This window comes from Manis pentadactyla, chromosome 14 (assembly GCF_030020395.1).
Source record: "Manis pentadactyla isolate mManPen7 chromosome 14, mManPen7.hap1, whole genome shotgun sequence".
In the NCBI taxonomy this organism is placed as follows: Eukaryota; Metazoa; Chordata; class Mammalia; order Pholidota; family Manidae; genus Manis; species Manis pentadactyla.
Window position 1 is genome coordinate 7,415,894 of NC_080032.1, and position 23,097 is coordinate 7,438,990.

Consider the following 23,097-nt stretch of genomic DNA (forward strand, 5'->3'; position numbering starts at 1 on the left):
TTCGCACAGCTGAGCTGCCCTCACCACCACCACCACACCACCCCGTTTCCCAGGCACCGTCGAATCTCCTCCGAGGCTGGGAGCTCGGCCGAGCAGCAGGGTCCAGCGGGGGGGACAATGGGACCGTTGGCGCTTCCGAGACAAACGCGCCTTGTTGGGCCGGCAGCGGGGGCGCGGCGTTGCGGCCGAGTGCGCTGAATGCGGCTTCTGTGCGTCCCCGGCGGGCGCGAAGGGGCCGGGAGGCTGGGGCCCGGACGCCCATTGGCCACGGCGCAGGGGGCCGGGCCAGGCTGGAGGGCGCACCTGGCCGGAGCGGGAGCGGCGGCGGCGGCGGGTGCGGCGCGAGGCGGGAGCATGGCCCGGGCTCGGTGGAGCGGGGGGCCCTGGCGGGTGCGCCCCGCCGCCTGCTAAGCGCCCGGGCGGCGCGGCCCGGGAAAGGACCAGCCACGACAAACCCGAAGAAGACCGGGACAAGGTATGTCCTGGGGGCCCAGCACCCGCCGTCATCTCGTGCTCTGCCTCAGTCTACCCCCGGGGATCCCGGCCTGTGCCGCCCCGTCCTTCAAGCTGGGACTGCCGGTCCGACCCGCCGCGCGAAGCGGTATGGGAGTGTCCCTACTGCTCCAGGGGCTGAGGGGCCCCTGCTGGCAGACAGGGCGGGCAGGCCGGGGCCAGGAAGAGGGCAGGTGGGTGCCCGCCGGCCGTTGGTTTCTTCTCCGCAGTCCTCATCTCTAGGGTTTTCCCCGCCCCTGGATACGGGATGGGCGGGGCTGGAGCTGGAAGTCCGTTACTGATGAGTCTCGGACAGCGCCGTCCGAGTCCTGGGGAAGGAGGGGCAGGAACCCACCTCCTTCCCGCAGCCCCCTGGAGGAGGTCCATCTGAGGAGGGGCTGGAGGCCAGGGCCAGGGAGGGATCCCCCTGCTTGGGGAAGGCCCCGGTCTACCACAGAGGGGGAAAGCCGCCAAGGAGAGGCCTGTGGAGGGGGAGAAATTCTGGTATCCACGATGGGACCCAGAGGGAATCCCAACATTTCCTGTTTCTTGGACCCAGCAAGGGGGTCCAGCTTGGTCTGCACCCCCAGTACCAAGCCAGCACTTTGGGAACAACACAGAATGGTCTGTGGTCTTTTCCCAGTGGGGCCCTCCCCACAACCCACCTAAGCAAGACAGGTGATGGGCTACCTTTGGCTGCAGTAAGCCACACCTGTGGGAGAGAGGGAGGGAAGGGGGCGGAGCCCAGCAGGCCTGACACATGAGCGCCTGGGTTGCCGAGGTGACAGGTGCCATGGAAATCCTCAGGACTGTCTAGCTGGGAAAATCCAACCTCTTCCTTTACCACAGGTTGGCCTGAGGCCCCGAGAGGGCAGGCCTGGCCAGAGCAGCCCCTATGTTGCTGCACTATACCTTGCCCTGCAAAGGAGGCATTGCTACTATGCCCATTATCCTGAGGGGAAAATTGAGGCTCAGAGAGATTCAGTGACTTGCCCAAGGTCACCTAGTTTGAAGATGACTGAGCTGACTCCAGATCATAGAAGGCTTGCCCTGGCTTGCATCTCAGGACCCCAGTCCCACTCAAGACCTCTCTGCTTCTCCGGGGTCCTAGCCCCTTGGATCTGCCCGGGCCGCCCCAAACTCCCAGCTCAGGACCCCTCCCCCCTTGCCCTCCTAGCTCCCAGCTCTGCCTGACACTCACGGGGTGGGCAGGCAGCTACCCTGGGAGCAGAGACAACGGAGCCCTGTTCCCAGCTGCCGCTTCGGGCTGCTTCATTCCCTGCTTTTCACTCAGGCAGAGCCCAGCCTGAGGGAAGCTCCCTGTGGACAAAGAAACCTGACTGCTTCCTGCACAGCCCCTTGTCCAATGGCATGAATCTGCTATTGGAGAGCATGGGTCTGATGTCCTCTTGTCACCCAGCAAGGGAAGAGTATGTCCCCTACAGTCCCTCGGGGCTCCAAGGGACTGAATGTGCCACCCAGAGAAAGAGGCAGTGATTCATCCGGGAGAGTGATGTAGGGCTGGGGGGATTCCAGGCATGGCAGTGCGCTGGAGGACGGCTTCTTACTCTGCTTTGCCTGGGTGAGGAATGTGGACAGTCCCTCTTAGGAGTCCTATCCTGCCCCAGGCAGGAAGGACAGGCTGGAGCAGAGGTGCCGTGGGGTTCAGTGGGCCAGGGGCTGGAGGGATTCCCAGATGAGGGGTGATGATTGGGAGGAAGTCGGGTCCCAGAAGATACCATCTTTCCCCCTTGCCACTTCCAGAGCAGAGATGAGGCATGACTTGGGCACCCGCAGCTATGATCCAGCACTGCCCTGATTTACCACAGAACCTTAGGCAAGTCCTTCCCTATCTGTGCCTCATTTTCCTCAGATGTGAAATCTGGGGGTTAGGGAATTTGGTCTGGAGCATGGGAAATGTGGGTGCTTAGATGAGGAGGATGACTTTCAGGAGTCTGCACTGGTGGGTCCTGTTTCTCCTGCCAGATGACCTTAGAAGAGTCATGATACTAATCCCAGATGTGTGTAAAGAGCCCCATTTGATCTTCACAGTAAGCCCATGAGAGGATCTCAATATCCCCATTTTTTAGGAAACCGGAGGCTCAGAGAGGGTTAGTCACTTGCCCAAGATCACCTAGCTGGGAAGTGGTGGAGCCAGGGTTCATAGCCAGCGCATCTCAGCCTCTCCACAAGCAGAGAGGCGGGTGGGTGGATCAGGGCATTGTGCACAGCAAGCTCTCAGCACCTTTGTAAAGCTCTATATTGTTTCATATTTTTATGCAAACAAGTGCTTGGTTCTTTTTAAAAAACACTTCAGTCATGCTAGAAGGTAGAGTGATAGTACCAATTCCCCAATACTCACCTCTGGTGTTCTCAGTAATTTTGGAGCCAATAAAGATGTGACTGATTTCTTGGTTAATGTGTTTTTCTCCACTCTGCAGTAAGAGCTACTTTGGGGAAATCAAATCTACCATCAGGAGAGCTGGTGATTTTGCCTGGACAAGGCCTTGTAGCCAGAAGGGCTATGGGCTTGCTTCTAGTTCTGACTCAACCACTCAGCCTCTCCACCAGTTTCTGAACCCATTTTCCCACCTGTCACACAGGCTACCAGGTGACACTGGCAGGGCCTGTCAAGGTCTCAGGTATGGTCGCCATTTGAAATGGTAGGAATAGGTCACTCTGCAAGATCAGAAAGTGCTTTCTGAATCATCAAAGGACATTCTCAATACCCAGCTGGCAGCCATTCCCCCAGCCAAGGGGGCAGTAGGAACAAGAGTTCAGGGCTGGCAGATTGGAGGCGGTCCTACAAGCCAGCGAGTAGGGGTCCAGCTGAAGTGCCCTCTGAGTGATCCTCCCCACCCCTACTCCAGCACCCAATTCCAGAGGGGCTCAGAGTGAGGAAGCTTCCAGATTCTTCCAAGTCACTGCCCCAGTGCTCCTGGATGGAAGACCAACCTCTCCCATTTGTACCTTCAACTGGGCATCCCCCACTTCCCAGCTTCTCTGCTCCAGACCCCTCCTGCCTCTTCCCCACTTTAGGACACTGAGGTTCAGAGCGGTGGGCATACCTGCCATAGGAACACAGTGAGGTGGGGCGTGGTTCAGGTGAGCCACTTTCCCCTCCTCCTCCAGCCAGGCTGGAGTTTTTCAGAATGGAAATATCTCTATTTTTTATTTAATATTTTTCCCAAAGAACTATAGACTGTAAAACAAAATTATATATGTATATATGAATATATATGTGTATGTGTGTCCATACATATGTGTATATATATCTTTTCACTTCATTATATTGGGGACATCATTTTAGTGAGTACATAATAGACCATGGGGTGAAATGTCACGTATATATATTTTTTAACCAATCCTCTGTTGTTGGACATTTAGGTTATTTCTTTTTTCCTCCTTTTCTAAATAATACTGCAGTGAACATCTTTGTGCCCCATTTCAAATCTATTGTTAATTATCTTCTTTGAACAAATTCCCACAGAGGAATTGGTGGGTCTGAGGATGGGCACTTTTAGACCTAGTTACTGTCAAAGATACACTCTGAGCACTGTAAAAAGAGTCTTTTTGCTGCTCTCTTAAAGTCTCCTCCATTGTCCCCATGAGATTCCTTCCTGCTACAGGAAACAGCTTTAGGACTCCCTCACCCTCACCTTCTCTGCGAGAGCCCCGTCCCTCTGTCTGCATGGACGTCCATCAGTCAGGAAGTGGTTCGTGGGGAGTAGTGGTTCTACAGAAAGTTTTGCAGCCAGTGGTTTTGGAGGCCCTTTATCTTTATTTCCTTGGGGAGCTTCTTCCCCTTCCTGCTCCCATAAGTACAGGGTTCTCCTTCCTCATCCTTTTCCTGATGACTCCATCTGCTCCTCTAGCCTCAATTCCTACCTCTATGCCCATGGCCTCCAAGCTCTGCCCCTCGAGCTCTCCATCTTGTGCTCCATGTCTGGGGTCCTACTGCTCTTTGCACTTTGTATAAGCACCCTACAGCCTCAGCATGTCCTGTACTGAAACTGACATTGCCCCAGCCCTAATACTAGCTCCATCTTTGGCCAGCCAGTCAATCCAATGGATTCTTTTCTCCTTTCCTTCACACCCTGTCACCCACCAAGTGCTGTCCGTGCCATGGCCTACAGAGGGCTTCAGTCTCTCTCCAGCCTTCTCCTTGGTGCAGATAATTTCATACCTGGACAGCTGTAACAACTACTGTTGAGGTCTGCCTGCTACTCCCATTCCTTTCCCACCTCCACAGTTCATTTTCTCTACAGCAGCCTGATGGGAATGCCATCTCCTCACTCCTGTGCTGAAGACCCTCCCAGGGCTCCCCATTGCCCACAGAATCCAGGCCATATTCCTAAGGATGCTTCCTGAAGTCCTGTGTGTCCTGCCTACCCCTGCCCCCTTTCCAGCTGTGCCTCTAGTCTCCCTTGCCCACCCAGCCTCTGACATGCACAAAACTGGACACTCCAGCCAGGCTAGGCTGAACATTTGTTAGTTTCTCAATTGTCCTGGGCCTTTGCACGTGCTTTTCTCTATGCCTGGCTCATTCTAGGGTGCATTAGGTAATGCTAGCTGCTTTAACAGACAAGCCCCAAATTCCAAGGCTTAACACAGTGGCAGTTTAGTTGTCATTTTCAAGAAATCCAATCCGTGTTTGGTGAGCCGTGATGCAAAGACCCAGGCTCCTCCCATCTCATGGCCCTAGCCACCTCCAGGTCTTCTGAGACTGCCCCATTCATCCAGCAGGTGGGAGACCACAGAGAAGGTCCACCCACTTAACCTTATCGGTTGTCATTCTGCTCACATTCTGTCGGTCAGAATTTGGTCACATGAGGACACTGAACTGCAAGGGGAGATGGGAAATGTAGTTTAGCCATAAACCCAGGGACAAAAGGGAAATAACTGCTTTTGGAAGTCAGAAAACACACGATAGCTTCTGTTAACAGGTGTTCCCTACTCCAGGACACCTCCCTGACCTCACCCCTTCCCCACCAGGCTGGATTAGGGTTTTCTCTGTGCTCCAGCATGCACGGCCACCATGCCCTCCATTAAAGTACCTGCAGCTTCTGCTCCTCTCTCTCACTGCAGGACTGTGAGCCCCAAGCCCTGTGGACCAGGCATCATGAACCCCAGAGGTGGGCGTAGTTCAGGCTGGAGCAGATTAGTTTAAAGCTCTGTGGTCACAAAAAGATGTGGACAATCTATTGAGAATTGGTGATGGTGCGGGGGCGGGGGGTGGGGAGCAAAACGCAAAATGTGCTCCTCTGGAGAGAAGCAGCCCATCATCTATATGGATATCCAGACAGAAAAAGTGTGAGGAGGACTGTGCTAAAGCTTTAGGGGCGGTGACCTCTGGGGATGGAGCTCTTTTTATTGTCTTCTTTCCGTTTTTCTGTAATTGTCTGAATTCTTTTCACTGAACATGTACTGCTTTTATGATTTAAAAAAATTTGTGTGTGGTGGGGATAACCAGCTAGAGGTGATGTCACTGATGTTCTGGGGACAGATCCCTCTACAGGGCTGGAATTTCAGGTTCTGCCATAGCGCCCCCTACAGTCTTCATGTGGCTCTGTTACCTACCTTTCCATCCCACCCTCCTTCTCACCTCTTGCCCAAGAGCCTGAGCTCCAGTCCTACCTGGATGGGGTTCTTAAGCCGTGTGACACTGGACTTCTCACTCCCCACCTAAAAGCCTCCGCAACCTCCTGTATAAAGTAGGAGTGATAACAGGGCCATCCCTGTTATCGCGAGGATCATGGGGGGGTGTGATTCACCGCAAGTCCTGAGCACGGGGCCGGAGACTGATCAAGAATCCATGCTCATAAACCTCTTCCCTGCTGTGTGATGCCAGCTCTGCCCCAACTCACCCTCTAGATACATCTTCAAGCTAGCTCAGCCCAAATAAGATAAAACACCTCCACTCTGTGCCCTGGAACCAATCCAGCACTCAGACATTGGGACTCTGGCCCTCCCCGGTGGCTGTTTAAGCTCTGGTATTCCATGGGTGCTTGGGGAGCTGTCCCAGGCTGGGCACAGCTTTAGGGGAAAGAGTGCTTAAAGCAAAGTGTCACATGCCCGCTGCTTCCTGGGAGGTGCTGGCAGCTGCTGAGAAAGTGCTCAGTGTGGGATAAATGACTGTCACAATAATGATTATTATTAATTGATGGTAATACTTGGTTCCCGAGAGCTCCATGCCTGGGCCATGGTGGGACATCAGTACTGAATAAAGATGCAGGGGACTTTTCTGGCACCCTCTATCCACGGGCAAGGCTGAGAGAAGGCAAATCTGAGCCCTGCTAAGAGATTCCAGTGCCTGGGCTGAGCCCAAGGGCCCCTGGGGTTTAGGGCCAGGGTCCCTAGAACCCCTGACTCCTGCCAAGTCCTTGGGAAGGATCAGCACCTCCCACTGGCCTCAGTCTCTCTGGGCTAGTCCAGGGTGTCCTGTGCCACCGTCCTTCTCACAGGGATGGAGGCGGACAGGCAGGGTCTCAGAGAGGTGAAATCTCAGACTCACCCAGCCCTAGTCAGGTACCCTGCCTCCAGGAGGCCTTCCTGGCTGAGTTGCTCGCTGTCTGGGCTCTCACAGGTTTTAGACAGTGTGGTCTCTGGCTGCATCTCAGCATCTTTAAGCCCTGAAGTTGGGCAAGTCCATGTTTGGTCGCTTTCTGACTTTGTCTGCCCTCTCCAAACTCTGTGAGCTTGGACAGGTGAGCTCACCTCTCAAGAGCCTTGCTTGCTTGGCCTGGGGAGTGGGCTAACGGTGGTGCTTGATGCACAGGACCTCTGAGAGGCTTAAATGAGATGTACATCAAGGGGCAGTTAGTCTCCCCACCGCGCTTGCCTCTTGGAACCTCCTGTGGCCTTTGAGCCTGTCCTGGGCTCTCTGCAGGGCTCTGCGGCTGCTGGTGTCCTTGGCCCAAGGACGCCTGGGACCTTGCTGAGTCCTTGGATCTAGGAGTTGCTGGCTGCTGAGGTCCAGAGAGGGTCAGGGACCGCCCAGAGGGCACCCCTGGCAGAGGACCAGGGCAGCACCTGCAGGGGACAGGAGCATACCACCTGCTTTCCCCAGGGAGGGAACTCATGAATATTCACACCCGCTGGAGCGAGAGGGAGCCAGCGGACTGCTGGGTGTCACTGAAGCGTTCCTGTTTCCCAGTGACCACAGAGGCAGCCTGGGAGTCAGACGTGGCTCGGGCAGGGAGAGGAAAGGGGGAGCCAGCCAAGGCTCGAGGTGAGTGTGTCTTGCTGGGCCAGGGGTCCCTACGGGGGGCTGGACACTGGGACTGAGGCCTGCCTGGTGGTGATGCTCTAGGCCAGGTTTACCATCCTGGGCTCAGTTTCCCTGTGTGCACGCTATGGGGGATGAATCTTGTTTCTTCTTCATTCCCTGGGGGGCCCAGCCAAACGGGAGGATTGCCTGGCCTGGCCTAGAGCCAGCTATTAGCACAAATGGAGGGTAAGGGTAATATGGCCAGGGTAACCCAGAAGGGCAGGAACAGATGGGGTAGGCTAGGGACAAGGATGTATCTGCCCTGAGTGCCTGGAACTTTAGCCAGAGGAAGGAGACCCAGTTTCTAGTCCTGTCTCTGCTGCTGCTGTGCTCTGTGACCTCTCTGCCCCCTCTGAGCCTCAGCCTCCCTGCCTGCCACCTTCCAAACTGGAGACTGTAAGGCTCTGGCCACACTCAGACTGTCCTCAGTACCCCGTGGCCTTCAGCTGGAGCCATCACTGCCTGCAAACCTCCATCACAGGCCAGCGGGCACATACCTTGAAGGGGCTATGACTGGGACCCTGGGAAGGTAATAACAATGGTGACAACAACAAGGGTGTCAGTCCCTGCTCTTTGTCAGCCCTGTTTTGGGCACTTTCCTGATCCACGCAGCACCCTGTGATGGAGGGAGAGTTGGTGTCATCATTTTGGAGGAGAAATTGAGGCCCAGAAAGGGGCCTAACCCTGCCTAGGTCACATAGCAAGGCAGCAGCAGAGCTGGGATTCAAACCCAGAAGCCTGGTCTGGAGGTGCTGGCTCTCACATATGTGAGTCAAACATGTGGCTCTCACAGGGGTTTATCAGCCCTGGTCACATTCTGCCCTGAGGGTCATGGTGGATGGGGGGTGTCATTCATCGGACATTCACCAGGTGCCAGGCTCCAAGAGCTCGGGAATGAATTACCATCAGGCTTGTCGTTAGCTGGGCATGGTGGGGATCCCTCCTCCCATATGCCTGGACTTGTGAACTGGGACTGGGCCCTGGGCAACGGTGATAATAATAGTTAACATGTATTGATCTTCATCTATGTACATGAATTTCTTTATTCCAGTCTCACAGCCTTATGACTGGTTTCCCCCTCGCTGGGCTCCTAGCTGCCAGCCAGTCCCTCTCTGGGCTTTGGTCTACCCAGGGGCTCTGCCTGTGATCACTAAGGGCCCTGTGTGTCCTGATTTCACTGTTGTGTGTCCATTGCTCACATGAGGAGACAGAGGCTTGAAGAGGGTGGACAATATGCCCAAGTTCACAGATGCCAGGCAGGAAGGGAACCGCCTACCTTGGATGCCTTATGCTGCCAACACAGGAGGGACCAGCCCCCAGGGAGCCCCTGCTTCCCCACCTTCATCCTGGCTGCCCTGGCACTGTCCGCAGAGGCCAGACCCTGCTGTGCCTCTGGGACAGAGCTCCACAGCCACACCTTGGCCTTCTGCGATAGAACTCCCAGCTGCACACACCCTCCTTCCCCAGGGCTTTGGGCTGGGCCCAGGACACGCCAGGCAGGGACTGCCATGGACGGAGCGGGAAGCTGCATGCTGGACCCTGACCTGGGCTTGAATCCCAGCCCTGCCCCCTGCCTTGCTGAGTGACCCTGGACAAATAGCATCACCTCCTGGAGCCTTGGTTTCCCCTCTGTAAAATGGGGGATGGTGACAGTAGGGTATGCCTCCAGGGAGAGCTGAGCAGAGTCAGTGAGATGTTCTGGAGAAGCAACTGCCCAGGCCCTAGGTCATAAAAGAGGCTCAAAGGTGAAACTGCAGGGTAGGACAACCCAGGGCCTGGCACGGTTTGAAAAAGCCAGAGTGGAAGAATGAACAACTGAATGAGTGGAACAGTAATGGGAGCCCTGGGGGCGCCGTCCTGGTGAGATCGGGCAGAACCTGATCGGTGGTGCCGGGGTGCTGGTCTGCCCCCTGCTGCCTGCCTTCCATCCCAGAGCCTCTGCCTTTAACCTCCCAGATTCCGGAAAGTGCCCTGGTAAGTGGGGCTACTGGAGCAGGGGTGGGTCCTGGGGATTTCTGGAGGGCAGCAATACTAACCCGTCTCCATTTTAGAGTCAGAGAAACCAAGGCCCAGGCCCCACTCAGGCTTTGGGCCCGAGTCTGAGGCTCTGGCCTGGCCCAGGGCTTTGTGCATTTTCTATTGGGCCCCCAGGGAACAAGAGGCTGATGAGGGCACTTGAGGTATGCGGCAGGGTTGTGCTTGGTTGGAGGCACCCAGCGGCCACTCCTTGTTCAGGGGGCCCACCCTGAGGGTGACAGAGGCCCAGAACAGCTCCCTGGGGCTCAGGAGGGAAGCAGTTAGGACTCTTTGAGTGGTGACTATGTACTAGTCGCTTTGAACTGCACCATCTCAGGTAGAGCCAGCAAAGGAGGTACTAGCTGCCCCATTCCACAGACGAGAGACTGAGGCTCCAAGGGGTTCCTGTGACTGAGAAACCCAGAACTTCCAGATCCTGAGGTTGGCACCTCCCCTTCTGGGGCTGCTCCTTGACTGGACCAGGGCTATCCAGCTTACCCCATCTCGAAATCTTTATGATGTATTATTTAAATATATTAAATATGTTTTATTACCTTTACCTGATTAAAAATGTAATATATGCTCCTTCAAAACAGTGTAACCATTAGAAAAATATATTCCCTTATGTATGCCCCTCCCCAAGATCTGCAGAGGATACCACTGTTAAAATTCAGAATATTGGGAGATTCAAGATGGTGGCTTGAGAGGTGAGACAGAGAACTCCTCCTAAAACCACAGATAATGTGAAAATATAGTTAATACAACTAATCCTAAAACAGCAGCAGGAAAGAAGGCTGCACCAGACTGCACACAGACCTCACGAACAGAGCAGACCTCACAAAACAGGGTAAAGTATGAAAGCCTTGATCCAGCGGGACCCAGGCTCTTCCCCCATCCCAGCTCACCGGCGGGAGGAAGAGAAATGGAGCGGGGGAGGGGGTGGAAGCCTGGGACTGCTGAACACCCGGCCCTGGAGGTCTTCTTTGGAGCACAAATCTACCTTGTGTGGTGCTCTGGAGGATGGGGAGCTGGGACAGGCGGAGTGCTTGAGAGACAGGTTCTGGCCATTTGTGGGGGATGGGATGCACACCCAGCCCCTCTGGGACAAGGGGAAGGCAGGTGGTCTGACAGGCTCCCTGGCAGCAAGAGGGCTGCTCAAGGGGTGGGGTTTGCATGGTGCTTGGGCGGGAGAAGGGATGGGGGACAAGGTTGTCTGGGCATGCTCTACCCAGCAGATTGGGAACTTTGGGGAACTTCAGGCACTCCATCCCCCTGGCTGACTACTCAGCTCCGAGGCCCCCCACTGTGATACGCAGCCTGCCGAGGCTTCCTCCAGGCCTGACTGGCACTGGCTCGCAAACTGGCAGTCACTGCTCTGGTGTCAGGCCAGCCAGAGGAAGGCCCCACTTACAACAGCTAGAGACGCCAAGCACAGAGGCTAACACCTGTGTGCTCAGCCCACTGGCTCTGACACTGGAGACAGGCAGGGCAGACAGGAATCAGGAGACAGATCTTTCCTCCCCCCAGGCACCAGCTCTGCTCCCCTACAACCCCCAACCTCACTGTAGGCACTGAGAAGCTCCAGAGACTAGAGCTTCTGGGCACTAGTGGGCACCACACAGAAATATGAAACGTCGAAAGAACACGGTTCAGACCAAAATCTCACAAACCCCAGAAAAAGGGCAAAATGAAACAGAACTCACCAATCTTCCTGAAAGAGAGTTCAAAATAAAAATCATAAACATGCTTATGGAGGTACAGAAAAATATTCAAGAACTAAGGAATGAATTTAAGATGGAGATTCAATCATTAAGAAATTCCATACCTGAAATGAAACATACAATGGAGGGATTTAAAAGCAGATTAGATGTAGTAGAACAGACAGTAAATGGAATAGAAATTAGAGAAGAAGACTACAAAGAAGCTGAGACACAGAGAGAATAAAGAATCTCTAAGAATGAAAGAATATTGAGATAACTGTGTGACCAATCCAAACGGAACAATATTCACATAATAGGGGTACCAGAAGAAGAAGAAGAGAGAAAAAGGGATAGAAAGTGTCATTGAGAAGGTAATTGCTGAAAACTTCCCCAATCTGGGGAAGGAGATAGTTTCTTAAGCCATCGAGATGCACAGATCTCCCAACAAAAGGGACCTAAGGAAGACAACATCAAGACATATAATAATTAAAACCACAAAGATCAAGGATAAAGACAGACTTTTAAAAGCAGCTAGAGAGAGAAAAAATATCACATACAAAGGAAAACCCATCAGGCTATCATCAGATTTCTCAACAGAAATCTTACAGGCCAGAAGGGAGTGGTGTGATATATTTAATGCAATGAAACAGAAGGGCCTCGAACCAAGAATAGTCTACCCAGCAAGGTTATCATTTAAATTTGAAGGAGGAATTAAACAATTTTCAGATAAGCAAAAGCTGAGAGAATTTACCTCCCACAAACCACCTCCACAGTGCATTTTGGAGGGACTGCTATAGATGGAAATATTCCTAAGACTAAATAGATGTCACCCAAGGAATAGACAAAGAGTACAGAATATGATTCATAACATACAAAGAATGGAGAAGGAAGAAAAAGGAGGGAAAAAAAAAGAATCTTTAGGTTATGTTTGTAATAGCATACGAAGTGAGTTAAATTAGACTGTTAGATAGTAAGGGAATTACCCTTGAACCTTTGGTAGCCACAAATCTAAAGCTTGCAATGGCAATAAGTACATACCTATTGATAATCACCCTAAATGTAAATGGTCTGAATGCACCTATCTAAAGACATAGAGTCACTGAATGAATAAAAAAAACAAGACCCTTCTATATGCTGCCTACAAGAGACTCACTTCAAACCCAAAGACATACACAGACTGAAAGTAAAGGGATGGAAAAAAATATTTCATGCAACTAATACAGAGAAAAAAGCAGGAGTTGCAGTACTTGTATCAGACAAAATAGACTTCAAAACAAAGAAAGTCACAAGAGACAAAGAAGGACATTACATAATGATAAAGGGGTCAGTCCAACAAGAAGATAGAACTATTATAAATATCTGTGTACCCAACACAGGGTCACCTACATATGTGAACCAAATACTAACAGAATTAAAGGGGGAAATAGAATGCAATGCATTCATTTTTTTGGAGACTTCAACACACCACTCACTCCAAAGGACAGATCAACCAGACAGAAAATAAATAAAGAGACAGAGGCGCTGAACAACATATTAGAATAGATGGACCTAACAGACATCTACAGAACACCCCTTCCAAAAGTAACAGGATATACATTCTTCTCAAGTGCACATGGATCATTTTCAAGAATAGATCATATACTGGGCCACAAAAAGAGCCTCAGTAAATTCAAAAAGATTGAAATTGTACCAACCAGCTTCTCAGATCACAAAGGTATGAAACTAGAAATAAATCACTCAAAGAAAATGAAAAAGCCCACAAACAAATGGAGGCTTAATAACATGCTCCTAAATAATCAATGGATCAATGACCAAATAAAAACAGAGATCAAGCAATATACGGAGACAAATTACAACAATAATTCAACACTGCAAAATCTGTGGGACACGGCGAAGGCTGTGCTAAGAGGGAAATATATGGCAATACAGGCCTACCTCAGGAAAGAAGAACAATCCCCAATGAACAGTCTAAACTCACAATTAATGAAACTATAAAAGGAAGAACAAATGAGGCCCAAAGTCGGTAGAAGGAGGGACATAATAAAGGTTAAAGCAGAAATAAATAAAATTGAGAAGAATAAAACAATAGAATCAATGAAAGCAGGAGCTGCTTCTTCGAGAAAATAAACAAAATAGATAAATCCCTAGCCAGACTTAACAAGAAAAAAAGAGAGTCTACACACATAAACAGAATCAGAAATGAGAAAGGAAAAATCACTACAGACACCACAGAAATACAACGAATTATGAGAGAATACTATGAAAAAGTATTTGCTAACAAACTGGATAACCTGGAAGAAATGGACAACTTTCTAGAAAAATACAACCTTCCAAGGCTGACCAGGAAGAAACAGAAAATCTGAATAGACCAATTACCAGCAAAGAAATTGAACTGGTAATTAAAAAAATTACCTAAGAACAAAACACCTGCACCATGTGGTATCACTGCTGAATTTTATCGTACATTTAGTGAAGACCTAATACCCATCATCCTTAAAGTTTTCCAAAAAGTGGAAGAGGAGGGAATACTTCCAAACTCATTCTACAAGGCCAACATCACTGTAATACCAAAACAGGCAAAGACACCACAAAAAAAGAAAATTTCAGACCAATATCCCAATGAACATAGATGCAAAAATACTCAACAAAATACTAGCAAACTGAATTCAAAAATACGTCAAAAAGATTACACATCATGATCAAGTGGGATGCATCCCAGGGATGCAAGGATGGTACTACATTCGAAAATCCATCAACATCATCCACTAAATCAACAAAAAGAAGGACAAAAACCACATGATCATCCCCATAGATGCTGAAAAAGCATTTGACAAAATTCAACATCCATTCATGATAAAAACTCTCAACAGAATGGGTATAGAGGGCAAGTACCTCAACATAATAAAGGCCATATATGACAAACCCACAGCCAACATGATACTTAACAGTGAGAAGCTGAAAGCTTTTCCTTTAAGATCGGGAACAAGACAGGGATGCCCACTATCCCCACTTTTATTCAACATAGTTCTGGAGGTCCTAGCCATGGCAGTCAGACAACACAAAGAAATAAAAGGCATCCAGATTGGTAAGGAAGAAGTTAAACTGTCCCTGTTTGCAGATGACATGATATTGTACATTAAAAACCCTAAGAATCCACTCCAAAACTATTAGATCTAATATCTAAATTCACTAAAGTTGCGGGATACAAAATTAATACACAGAAATCTGTTGCATTTCTATACACTAACAGTGAACTAGCAGAAAGAGAAATCAGGAGAACAATTCCATTCACAATTGCATCAAAAAGAATAGAATACCTAGGAATAAACCTAACAAAGGCAGTGAAAGACTTATACTCTGAAAACTACAAGATACTCATGAGAGAAATTAAAGAAGATACCAATAAATGGAAACACATCCCGTGCTCATGGATAGGAAGAATTAATATTGTCAAAATGGCCATCCTGCCTAAAGCAATCTACAGATTCAATGCAATCCCTATCAAAATACCAACAGCATTCTTCAACAAACTACAGCAAAAAGTCTTAAATTCATATGGAATGACCAAAGACCCCGAATAGCCAAAGCAATCCTGAGAAGGAAGAATAAAGTGAGGGGAATTACGCTCCCTGACTTCAAGCTCTACTACAAAGCCACAGTAATCAAGACAATTTGGTACTGGCACAAGAACAGACCCATAGACCAATGGAACAGTCTAGAGAGCCCTGATATAAACCCAACCATATATGGTCAATTAATATATGATAAAGGAGCCATGGATATACAATGGGGAAATGACAGCCTCTTCAACAGCTGGTGTTGGCAAAACTGGACAGCTACATGCAAGAGAATGAAACTGGATTATTGTCTAACCCCATACACAAAAGTAAACTCAAAATGGATCAAATACTTGAATGTAAGTCATGAAACCATAAAACTCTTTGAAAAAAGCATAGGCAAAAATCTCTTGGACATAAAAATGAGCCACTTCTTCATGAACATATCTCCCCGGGCAAGGGAAACAAAAGCAAAAATGAACAAGTGGGACTATATCAAACTAAAAACCTTCTGTACAGCAAAGGACACCATCAATAGAACAAAAAGACATCCTACAGTACAGGAGAATATATTCATAAATGACATGTGATAAGGGGTTAACATCCAAATTATATAAAGAGCTCACTCACCTCAACAAACAAAAAGCAAATAAGCCGATTAAAAAATGGGCAGAGGAGCTGAAAAGAAACTTCTCCAAAGAAGAAATTCAGATGGCCACCAGGCACCTGAAAAGATGCTCCACATTGCTAATCATCAGGGAAATGCAAATTAAAACCACAATGAGATATCACCTCACACCAGTTAGGATGGCCAACATCCAAAAGACAAACAACAAATGTTGGCGAGGTTGTGGAGAAAGGGGAACCCTCCTACACTGCTGGTGGGAACGTAAATTAGTTCAACCATTGTGGAAAGCAGTATGGAGGTTCCTCAAAAAACTCACAATAGAAATACCATTTGACCCAGGAATCCCACTCCTAGGAATTTACCCTAAGAATGCAGCAGCACAGTTTGAAAAAGACATATATGCACCCCTATGTTTATCGCTGCACTATTTACAATAGCCAAGAAATGGAAACAACCCAGTGTCCATCAGTAGATGAGTGGATAAAGAAGAGGTGGTACATATACACAATGGAATATTACTCAGCCATAAGGAGAAAACAAATCCTTCCATTTGCAACAACATTGATAAGACAAGTATCAAATGGTTTCATTCATCTGTGGAGTATAAGAACAAAGCAAAAACTGAAGGAACAAAACAGCAGCAGACTCACAAATGGACTAACAGTTATCAAAGGGAAAGGAACTGGGGAAGATGGGTGGGAAGGGAGGAATAAGGGGGAAAAGGGGGTATTACAATTAGCACACATAATGTAGTGGGGAGAGGGGTGCACGGGAAAGGCAGTATAACACAGAGAAGACAAGTAGTGATTCTATAGCATCTTACCACGCTGATGGACAGTAACTGTAATGGGGTATGTGGTGGGGACTTGATGATCAGGGGAGTCTAGTAACCGTAATATTGCTCATGTAATTGTACATTAAAACAGCAAAAAAAAAAAAATTTAGAATATTGCCCTCCAATTGATTCTTTCTGGGCCTACATGTATATTTACCTGTATACATATATGGATTTGGAGGCATAGTGTTCTGGAACTTTCTTCTTTCATGTAGATCATGGTGTGTTTTTGAGCCAGGCCAATTATTTTTTTTAGTGGTACGGGTGACTCCATTAGTGCAGGCCTTGGTTTGTGGAGTCCCCTTGCTGATGGACACTGAAGTTGTTTGTATTTCTCTATTTCTGACCAAGCTGCCATGAACATGCTGGCATGTGTGACTTTGCCCAAGTGTTTCTGTAGAATAGTTGAAATTCGGAGAGCTTGTACCTTCCTCCTTTGATAGAACTGCCCTCTGGAAACACTCCCACTTTCTTGTCACCCCGACCCTGTCCTCTTTGCCCACCTAAGAGTGAACCAGGATATGTCATCATGACAGAGGCCAGATTCCCTCTCGTATAGTTTCTTCCTCTGCATATTGCTTCTTTATGTCCTTTCCCATGAGGAGAAATTTCTAGATGATGAAAAGAGGACTCAGGGACTGGTGCTGGCTGGTGGGAATAGGTTTGTGGGTGCCATGAGTAACTTTTCCAGGGAGAAGTATGTGAAGTCCTGTTCTAGGCGAGCTATTTGGACTGTGCTCCCAAGGATAGTGGTCATGCATGTGGTCACGGGGTAGTACACATGACCTTTCATGGCCTCAGGGACCCAGCGCCCCGGTGAAGCATGTGTTGGAACAGGAGTGGAAAGTTTTATGCCTTGACCTTGCAGCTAAGGAGAAATGGGCCCCAGTTCTCTCCTGGACCCCCATCCCTCACTGTGAACTGTCCCCATTACAGCTTATACCTCAGTCCCCTGTGATAGGGTTGCCACAGTTAGACCAAAAACTCCCCAAAACCAGAAACAAATATCCAGGACATCCAGTTAAGTTTGATTTTCAGTTAAACATTGAATAATTTTTTGTATAGGTGCAATGGTTTGTTCTTTTCCTACGTATATGTATGACAATAACAATATCACACACATGAGTAATAGTAGTATAATCTCATTCAAGTTCTCTGCCCCAATTCTAATGTGTGTAAATATGTGGGAGGGGGTCTTCCCACACAAACTAACCCCAAGCAAGTTTCGAAAACCAGCAGGTGTTAGAGAACTCAACCCAATTCTGACGCTGTCTGCCTGGAGGCAGCACCAGGTTTCCCAGGCGAAGGGCTCTGTCCTACAGGACTGCCCTCCACCCCCCAATCCAGGCACCAGCTGCAAGCCCCAGGCATTTACCTGTGCTTCTGACCTACCGGCTACAGATTGGAGGTTCCCACAACCTCCTCCTTGGGTTCGAGTCATTTGCTAGAATGGCTCACACAACTCAGGAAAACACATTTAACCAGTTTAGTAAAGGATACAAGTTAATAGACAGATGAAGGGAGACATAGGGCAAAGTCCCAAATAAAGGAGCTTCTGTCCTCGTGGAGCTTGGGGCCTGGGTGGGTGGCACATGGAGGCGTTCTGGTTCCCCAAGCAAAGCAGCTCTTTCCGACCAAGAAGCAGGACCCAACCAACCTAGCAGGGCAGAGAGCAGTAAGCTCTTCTGAGGCCTTCTTGGGAGGGCTTCACTGCCTGGTCGTGATTGACTAAATACTGGCCACTGGCTGATTCAGCCTCCAGCCCCTGCCCTTGGGGGTGGGGTCCAAAAGTCTCATTAACATGACAAAACACCGTGTCACCTTTAAGACTCTGTCTGCGGTGTTTTCAGGAACTGTGGATGAAGACCAGATATACTTGGGAAATGTGTATTTGGTCATATGTATGACCAAATATGTATTTCTTATGACTCATTATATCACAAGAGGTATATCCCGTGCAATATTGGGGATATACTTATACTAAACATTTTTATTCACCATCGTCTGAAATTGAGATTCCCCTGGGTAAGGCTGCGTGCTGGCAGTCAGAGAGGAGGTGGGCGTGTGAGCAGAGGTCTGGCTGTCGGGGAGACCAGAGCCCTCTCCTTCCTCACTCGGAGCCTAGGTCTCCCCATTTGCCTTCCCAATAAACCCAGGGCCACAGGGCCAGTGAAGGCAGATGGGGAGCCTCGGGCCCCCGCCGGGCAGCTGGGAAGGGTGGCACAAGGGGCGAGCGGGACTGACTGGGCCTTCTGGAACGTGAAGGATTCAGGCTCCTCCCTGCCCAGGCCTGGAGGGGGGCTCTGGGAGAGGGGCTTCTTTTCCTTCTAGGAAAATGATTTTGTTTACGAAGCCCAAAAAGGTATTAAAAGTAAACTAATGAACACCCATGGGCCCATCCTGCCAGTCAGCTAAAAATTAAAACTGAACCAGGCAGTAGAACCTTCTCCCAGCCCTACTCCCCAACCTCTCCCTGTGTTGGCTTTGCCCACCTCTCTGCAGCCCTGTTGCTGTGTCCCCCAATGTGTTTGTCTCTCTGTCCCTCTCTGCACCTTGCTGGGGGGGTCACAGAGCTGGTAAAGGCAGGTCCCAATCTCAAATGTTGCCCCTTAACCCAGCCAGGCCTGGGGCAGCAGTGGGGGCGCCCTGAGGCTGGTCTCCTGACACTTGCTCTGCCCTGTGTCCCCCCCACAGGTGTCTGCGATGCCGCTGCTGCACAGGAAGCGCTGGGAGTCCATGGCAAAGGGGCTGGTGCTGGGAGCGCTCTTCACCACCTTCCTGCTGCTGCTGTATTCCTATGCCGTCCCCCCACTGCATGCTGCTCTGGGCTCCACGTGAGTAACCCTCCTGGGTGACTGATGGGCAGAGGTGGGGGAGAGGGGGCACCCTGCACCCTGCTGCTCTGGGCAGGACCCACTGTGTCACCCTGGGCCTCAGTGTCCTTATCTGTGAATTGGGCACAACAACAGAGCCTGCCTCCTGGAGCACGAGAATCAAGTAACGCCATTGGTGCACAGGGTCCGATGATCATCATCTGAGCCTCCAGTGGAGCAGGGAGGTGGGGGCGACTTGTCCAGGAGCACTCAGCCCACTCTCTGGGTTCAAACTGGGGTCTGTCTGCTTCCCAGCCTGGCTTCTGATCATGAGGCTGTCCCACCTCCTCACTGGGCTGCTCAGCCCAGGCCTGGAATAGCTTGTGCCCTTAGTTGGTGGTATTAAACTGAACTAGAGGAAGTTACAGATCATTGATCATTTCTGGTCAGAAGTTGACCATTTGGGGCAGACAGAATTTCATGTGGCCCAACCTAATGCTGATGCATGATAAATGGAGGACGCAGTGGCCATGAATGAGACAGGCACCTCACTCTGGCTTCACACCAACACCATGAACAGGGCCTTGTATTTCCCCTGTTTCATAGATGAGGGACATGAGGCCAGGGAGAACAAACCACTGGCCCAGGCACCGTAACCTGGATGCAAGCCCATCTGGTCCTCTGACCCAGGTCCCTGCCACCACCATCCCCAGGGCCCCAGGGGTCTGAGTCCTGCAGGCCCACAGCCCCTGAGGGTCCCCCCACCATTTCATCCTCAGCAGGACCCCAGAGGGCACAGCGTCCTGCTCCCCAGCACCGGCCAAGCCAGCTGTGGCAACCACAGCCAACGGCTTGGTGGGAGGGTGTCAGCCGCGGCACGACATCGTGTTCATGAAGACGCACAAGACGGCCAGCAGCACGTTGCTCAACATCCTGTTCCGCTTTGGCCAGAAGCACGGGCTCAAGTTCGCCTTCCCCAATGGCCGCAACGACTTCCACTACCCGGCCTTCTTCACCCGCAGCCTGGTGCAGGACTACCGGCCCGGGGCCTGCTTCAACATCATCTGCAACCACATGCGCTTCCACTATGACGAGGTTCGGGGCCTGGTGCCGCCCAACGCCACCTTCATCACCGTGCTCCGCGACCCCGCCCGCCTCTTCGAGTCCTCCTTCCACTACTTCGGGTCGGTGGTGCCCTTCACGTGGAAGCTCTCCAGCCACGACAAGCTGGCCGAGTTCCTGCAGGATCCTGACCGCTACTACGACCCCAACGGCTACAACGCCCACTACCTCCACAACCTGCTCTTCTTCGACCTGGGCTATGACAGTAGCCTGGACCCTGGCAACCCACAGGTGCAGGAGCACATCCTGGAGGTCGAGCGCCGCTTCCACCTGGTGCTCCTCCAGGAGTACTTCGACGAGTCCCTGGTGCTGCTCAAGGACCTACTGTGCTGGGAGCTGGAGGATGTGCTCTACTTCAAGCTCAACGCCCGCCGCACCTCGGCCGTGCCACGCCTCTCGGGTGAGCTGTACCAGCGCGCCACGGCCTGGAACGTGCTGGACGCCCGCCTCTACCGCCACTTCAATGCCAGCTTCTGGCGCAAGGTGGAGGCGTTTGGCCAGGAGCGCATGGCCCGCGAGGTGGCTGCCCTGCGTCATGCCAACGAGCGCATGAGGCGCATCTGCATTGACGGGGGCCAGGCTGTGGATGCCACGGCCATCCAGGACTCGGCCATGCAGCCCTGGCAGCCGCTGGGCACCAAGTCCATCCTGGGCTACAACCTCAAGAAGAGAATCGGGCGGAGGCATGCACAGCTTTGCCGCCGCATGCTCACACCCGAGATCCAGTACCTGATGGACCTCGGTGCCAACCTGTGGATCACCAAGCTCTGGAAGCTCCTTCGGGACTTTCTGCAGTGGTGACATTCTGCCTGCCTGGCGGCACCCGCTGCCTGCTTGCAGGCTGAGAAGCAGCTGGGCAGGGGCCCGCTGGCCTCCCCTGCACCCCTCTTGGTGCCACCCCAACCCCTGGGGTGAGGGAGGGATGCTGTGGGGGTACAGCCAGGCAGGACTGGGCCCACAACACACAGGGCCTGAGATCAGTATTTGACTATAGTTTTTTTAAGTTAAATCCCCTTCCCTCCAAAAAAGAATGTTCTATTTCCTGCCTCCCTTCAGAAGTAAAGGAGTTTGATGTTGTGTTTTTGTTAATCAGCCTCAGTGGTGCTGACTGGTGGGGCCCTGGTGGGGGGTGACTGGTGGGGATTGGGGGATGCCAAGAGAGCATGGTGGGTGCCTGTGTGAGTGTATCTGAGGGCTGGCAGGGTTTGGGGTACACCCATCATATGCTGAAACCCTGTGTGGTTGAAGCACTCCTGTGAACTACCAAGACCTGGAAGCTGTGTGTGTGTGTGTGTGTGTGTGTGTGTGTGTGTGTGTGTGTGTGTGTGTGTGACAGAGACAGGGAGCAGGGGAGCACTTGGTGAAGCACTGAGCAGCAGGCCCCCAGCCCAGATAAGGGCTCCTTGTGCAATCTCATTAATCCTCACGATGACCCTTTGAGGTATGCACAATTACTGTCACATATTAACAGATGTGGGGATTAACCATCTGAATGTGAAGGGGGTTTGCCTGAGGTCAGGTCACGTCGCAGGACATATCAGACCCAGAACTGAACCATCTCCCCGGGACCCCAAGCCCCTTCCATCTCCAGTGCCCATTCACCCCACCCCTGCCTGCCAACTCTTCCCCACTGACCACCCAGGCTGCCTCACCATCCGCTTATGCTCCAACCCTACTCAGGCCCCAGGTTTTCCCCTTCTACCTTGGGATTCAGTTTAATCCAAAAATTATTTGATATTCATCAGATCTCTGTTGTGCCCCCCAGCCCTGAGCTAGCCCCAAGCACACAGCAGTCAGCAAGGTGGCCTGGGCCCTCCTGGGGCTCTTGTCCCGAGAGGAAGAGGGCAGCCAAGCAACCAAGACACGTCAGATCGACCAACCAGGGTGGGGCTGCGTCAGCCCTAGTTGCCTGCTTCCCTCAGCCTCCTTAGCAGACAGGGCCCTTTCCACCACCCAGGACTCTGGGGTCTCTAACCAGGAGCCGGACACCAGACGCAAAAGGCAGAAACCACAGCCAACTCACTCATTTTTGGAGACCTGTTTGCACCAGGCTCCAAGCAGAGAGATCACACGCCTCATCCAATATCTACAACATCCCAGCTTTATAGACCAAAGCTCAGAGAGGTTAAGTGACCTACCCACAGTCACACAGCAATCAGTGCCAAGGCTACAATTTAAAGCCAGATCAGTCCGTTTTTATCCTTTCCCTGGACTTGAGCCAATCTTCCCAGTGGGAGTGAGCTTCTGGCCCAAGCAGGGTGGGAAGGAGTTAGGGGGACCGACAGTCTCAGTTTCCTGGGACTGTCCCCATTTTAACACTGAATGTTCCCACATCCCAGGAAACTCCTAGTCCCGGATAACCAGGACAGTGTGTAAGCCTAGGGAGGTTTGACCCCACCAGCCCCCTGGGATCCTTTCCTGCACCACCATAATATTCTTCGCAGGAAGAAATAAGCACACTTTTGAAGATTTTCTTTAATTCGTGTGGAAAAAAAATAAGCAAAAATAAACAGCTGACAGTAAAAGATGTTATCCACCACAAATTCATGAGGTAATTTCCTCTCCTTTTTTTAAAGATAGATGTGACTTCGCGCTAATATGATAACATCCTAGGCTTGTAGACCCCTCGGACCCCTAAGGGCCTAGAAATGCAATAATATTGTA

The 23,097-nt window shown here is 50.9% G+C and overlaps 1 protein-coding gene across 3 annotated transcripts; it reads left to right on the top strand.

Moving 5' to 3' along the window:
- The first annotated feature begins 351 nt into the window (after positions 1 to 351).
- Positions 352 to 21,731, top strand: GAL3ST1 (galactose-3-O-sulfotransferase 1). Of its 3 annotated transcripts, none has more exons than XM_036908774.2 (3): positions 352 to 475; positions 19,193 to 19,332; positions 20,091 to 21,731. In XM_036908774.2, the coding sequence occupies exons 2-3, from the start codon at positions 19,202 to 19,204 to the stop codon at positions 21,232 to 21,234; spliced, it is 1,275 nt and encodes a 424-aa protein (XP_036764669.2). In that variant the 5' UTR covers positions 352 to 475; positions 19,193 to 19,201; the 3' UTR covers positions 21,235 to 21,731. The 3 variants fall into 3 exon arrangements, with proteins under 3 accessions (XP_036764669.2, XP_036764670.2, XP_057347710.1); XM_036908775.2 differs by having other exon boundaries at positions 20,094 to 21,731; XM_057491727.1 differs by lacking the exon at positions 352 to 475 and adding an exon at positions 6,706 to 7,723.
- The last annotated feature ends 1,366 nt before the right edge of the window (positions 21,732 to 23,097 follow it).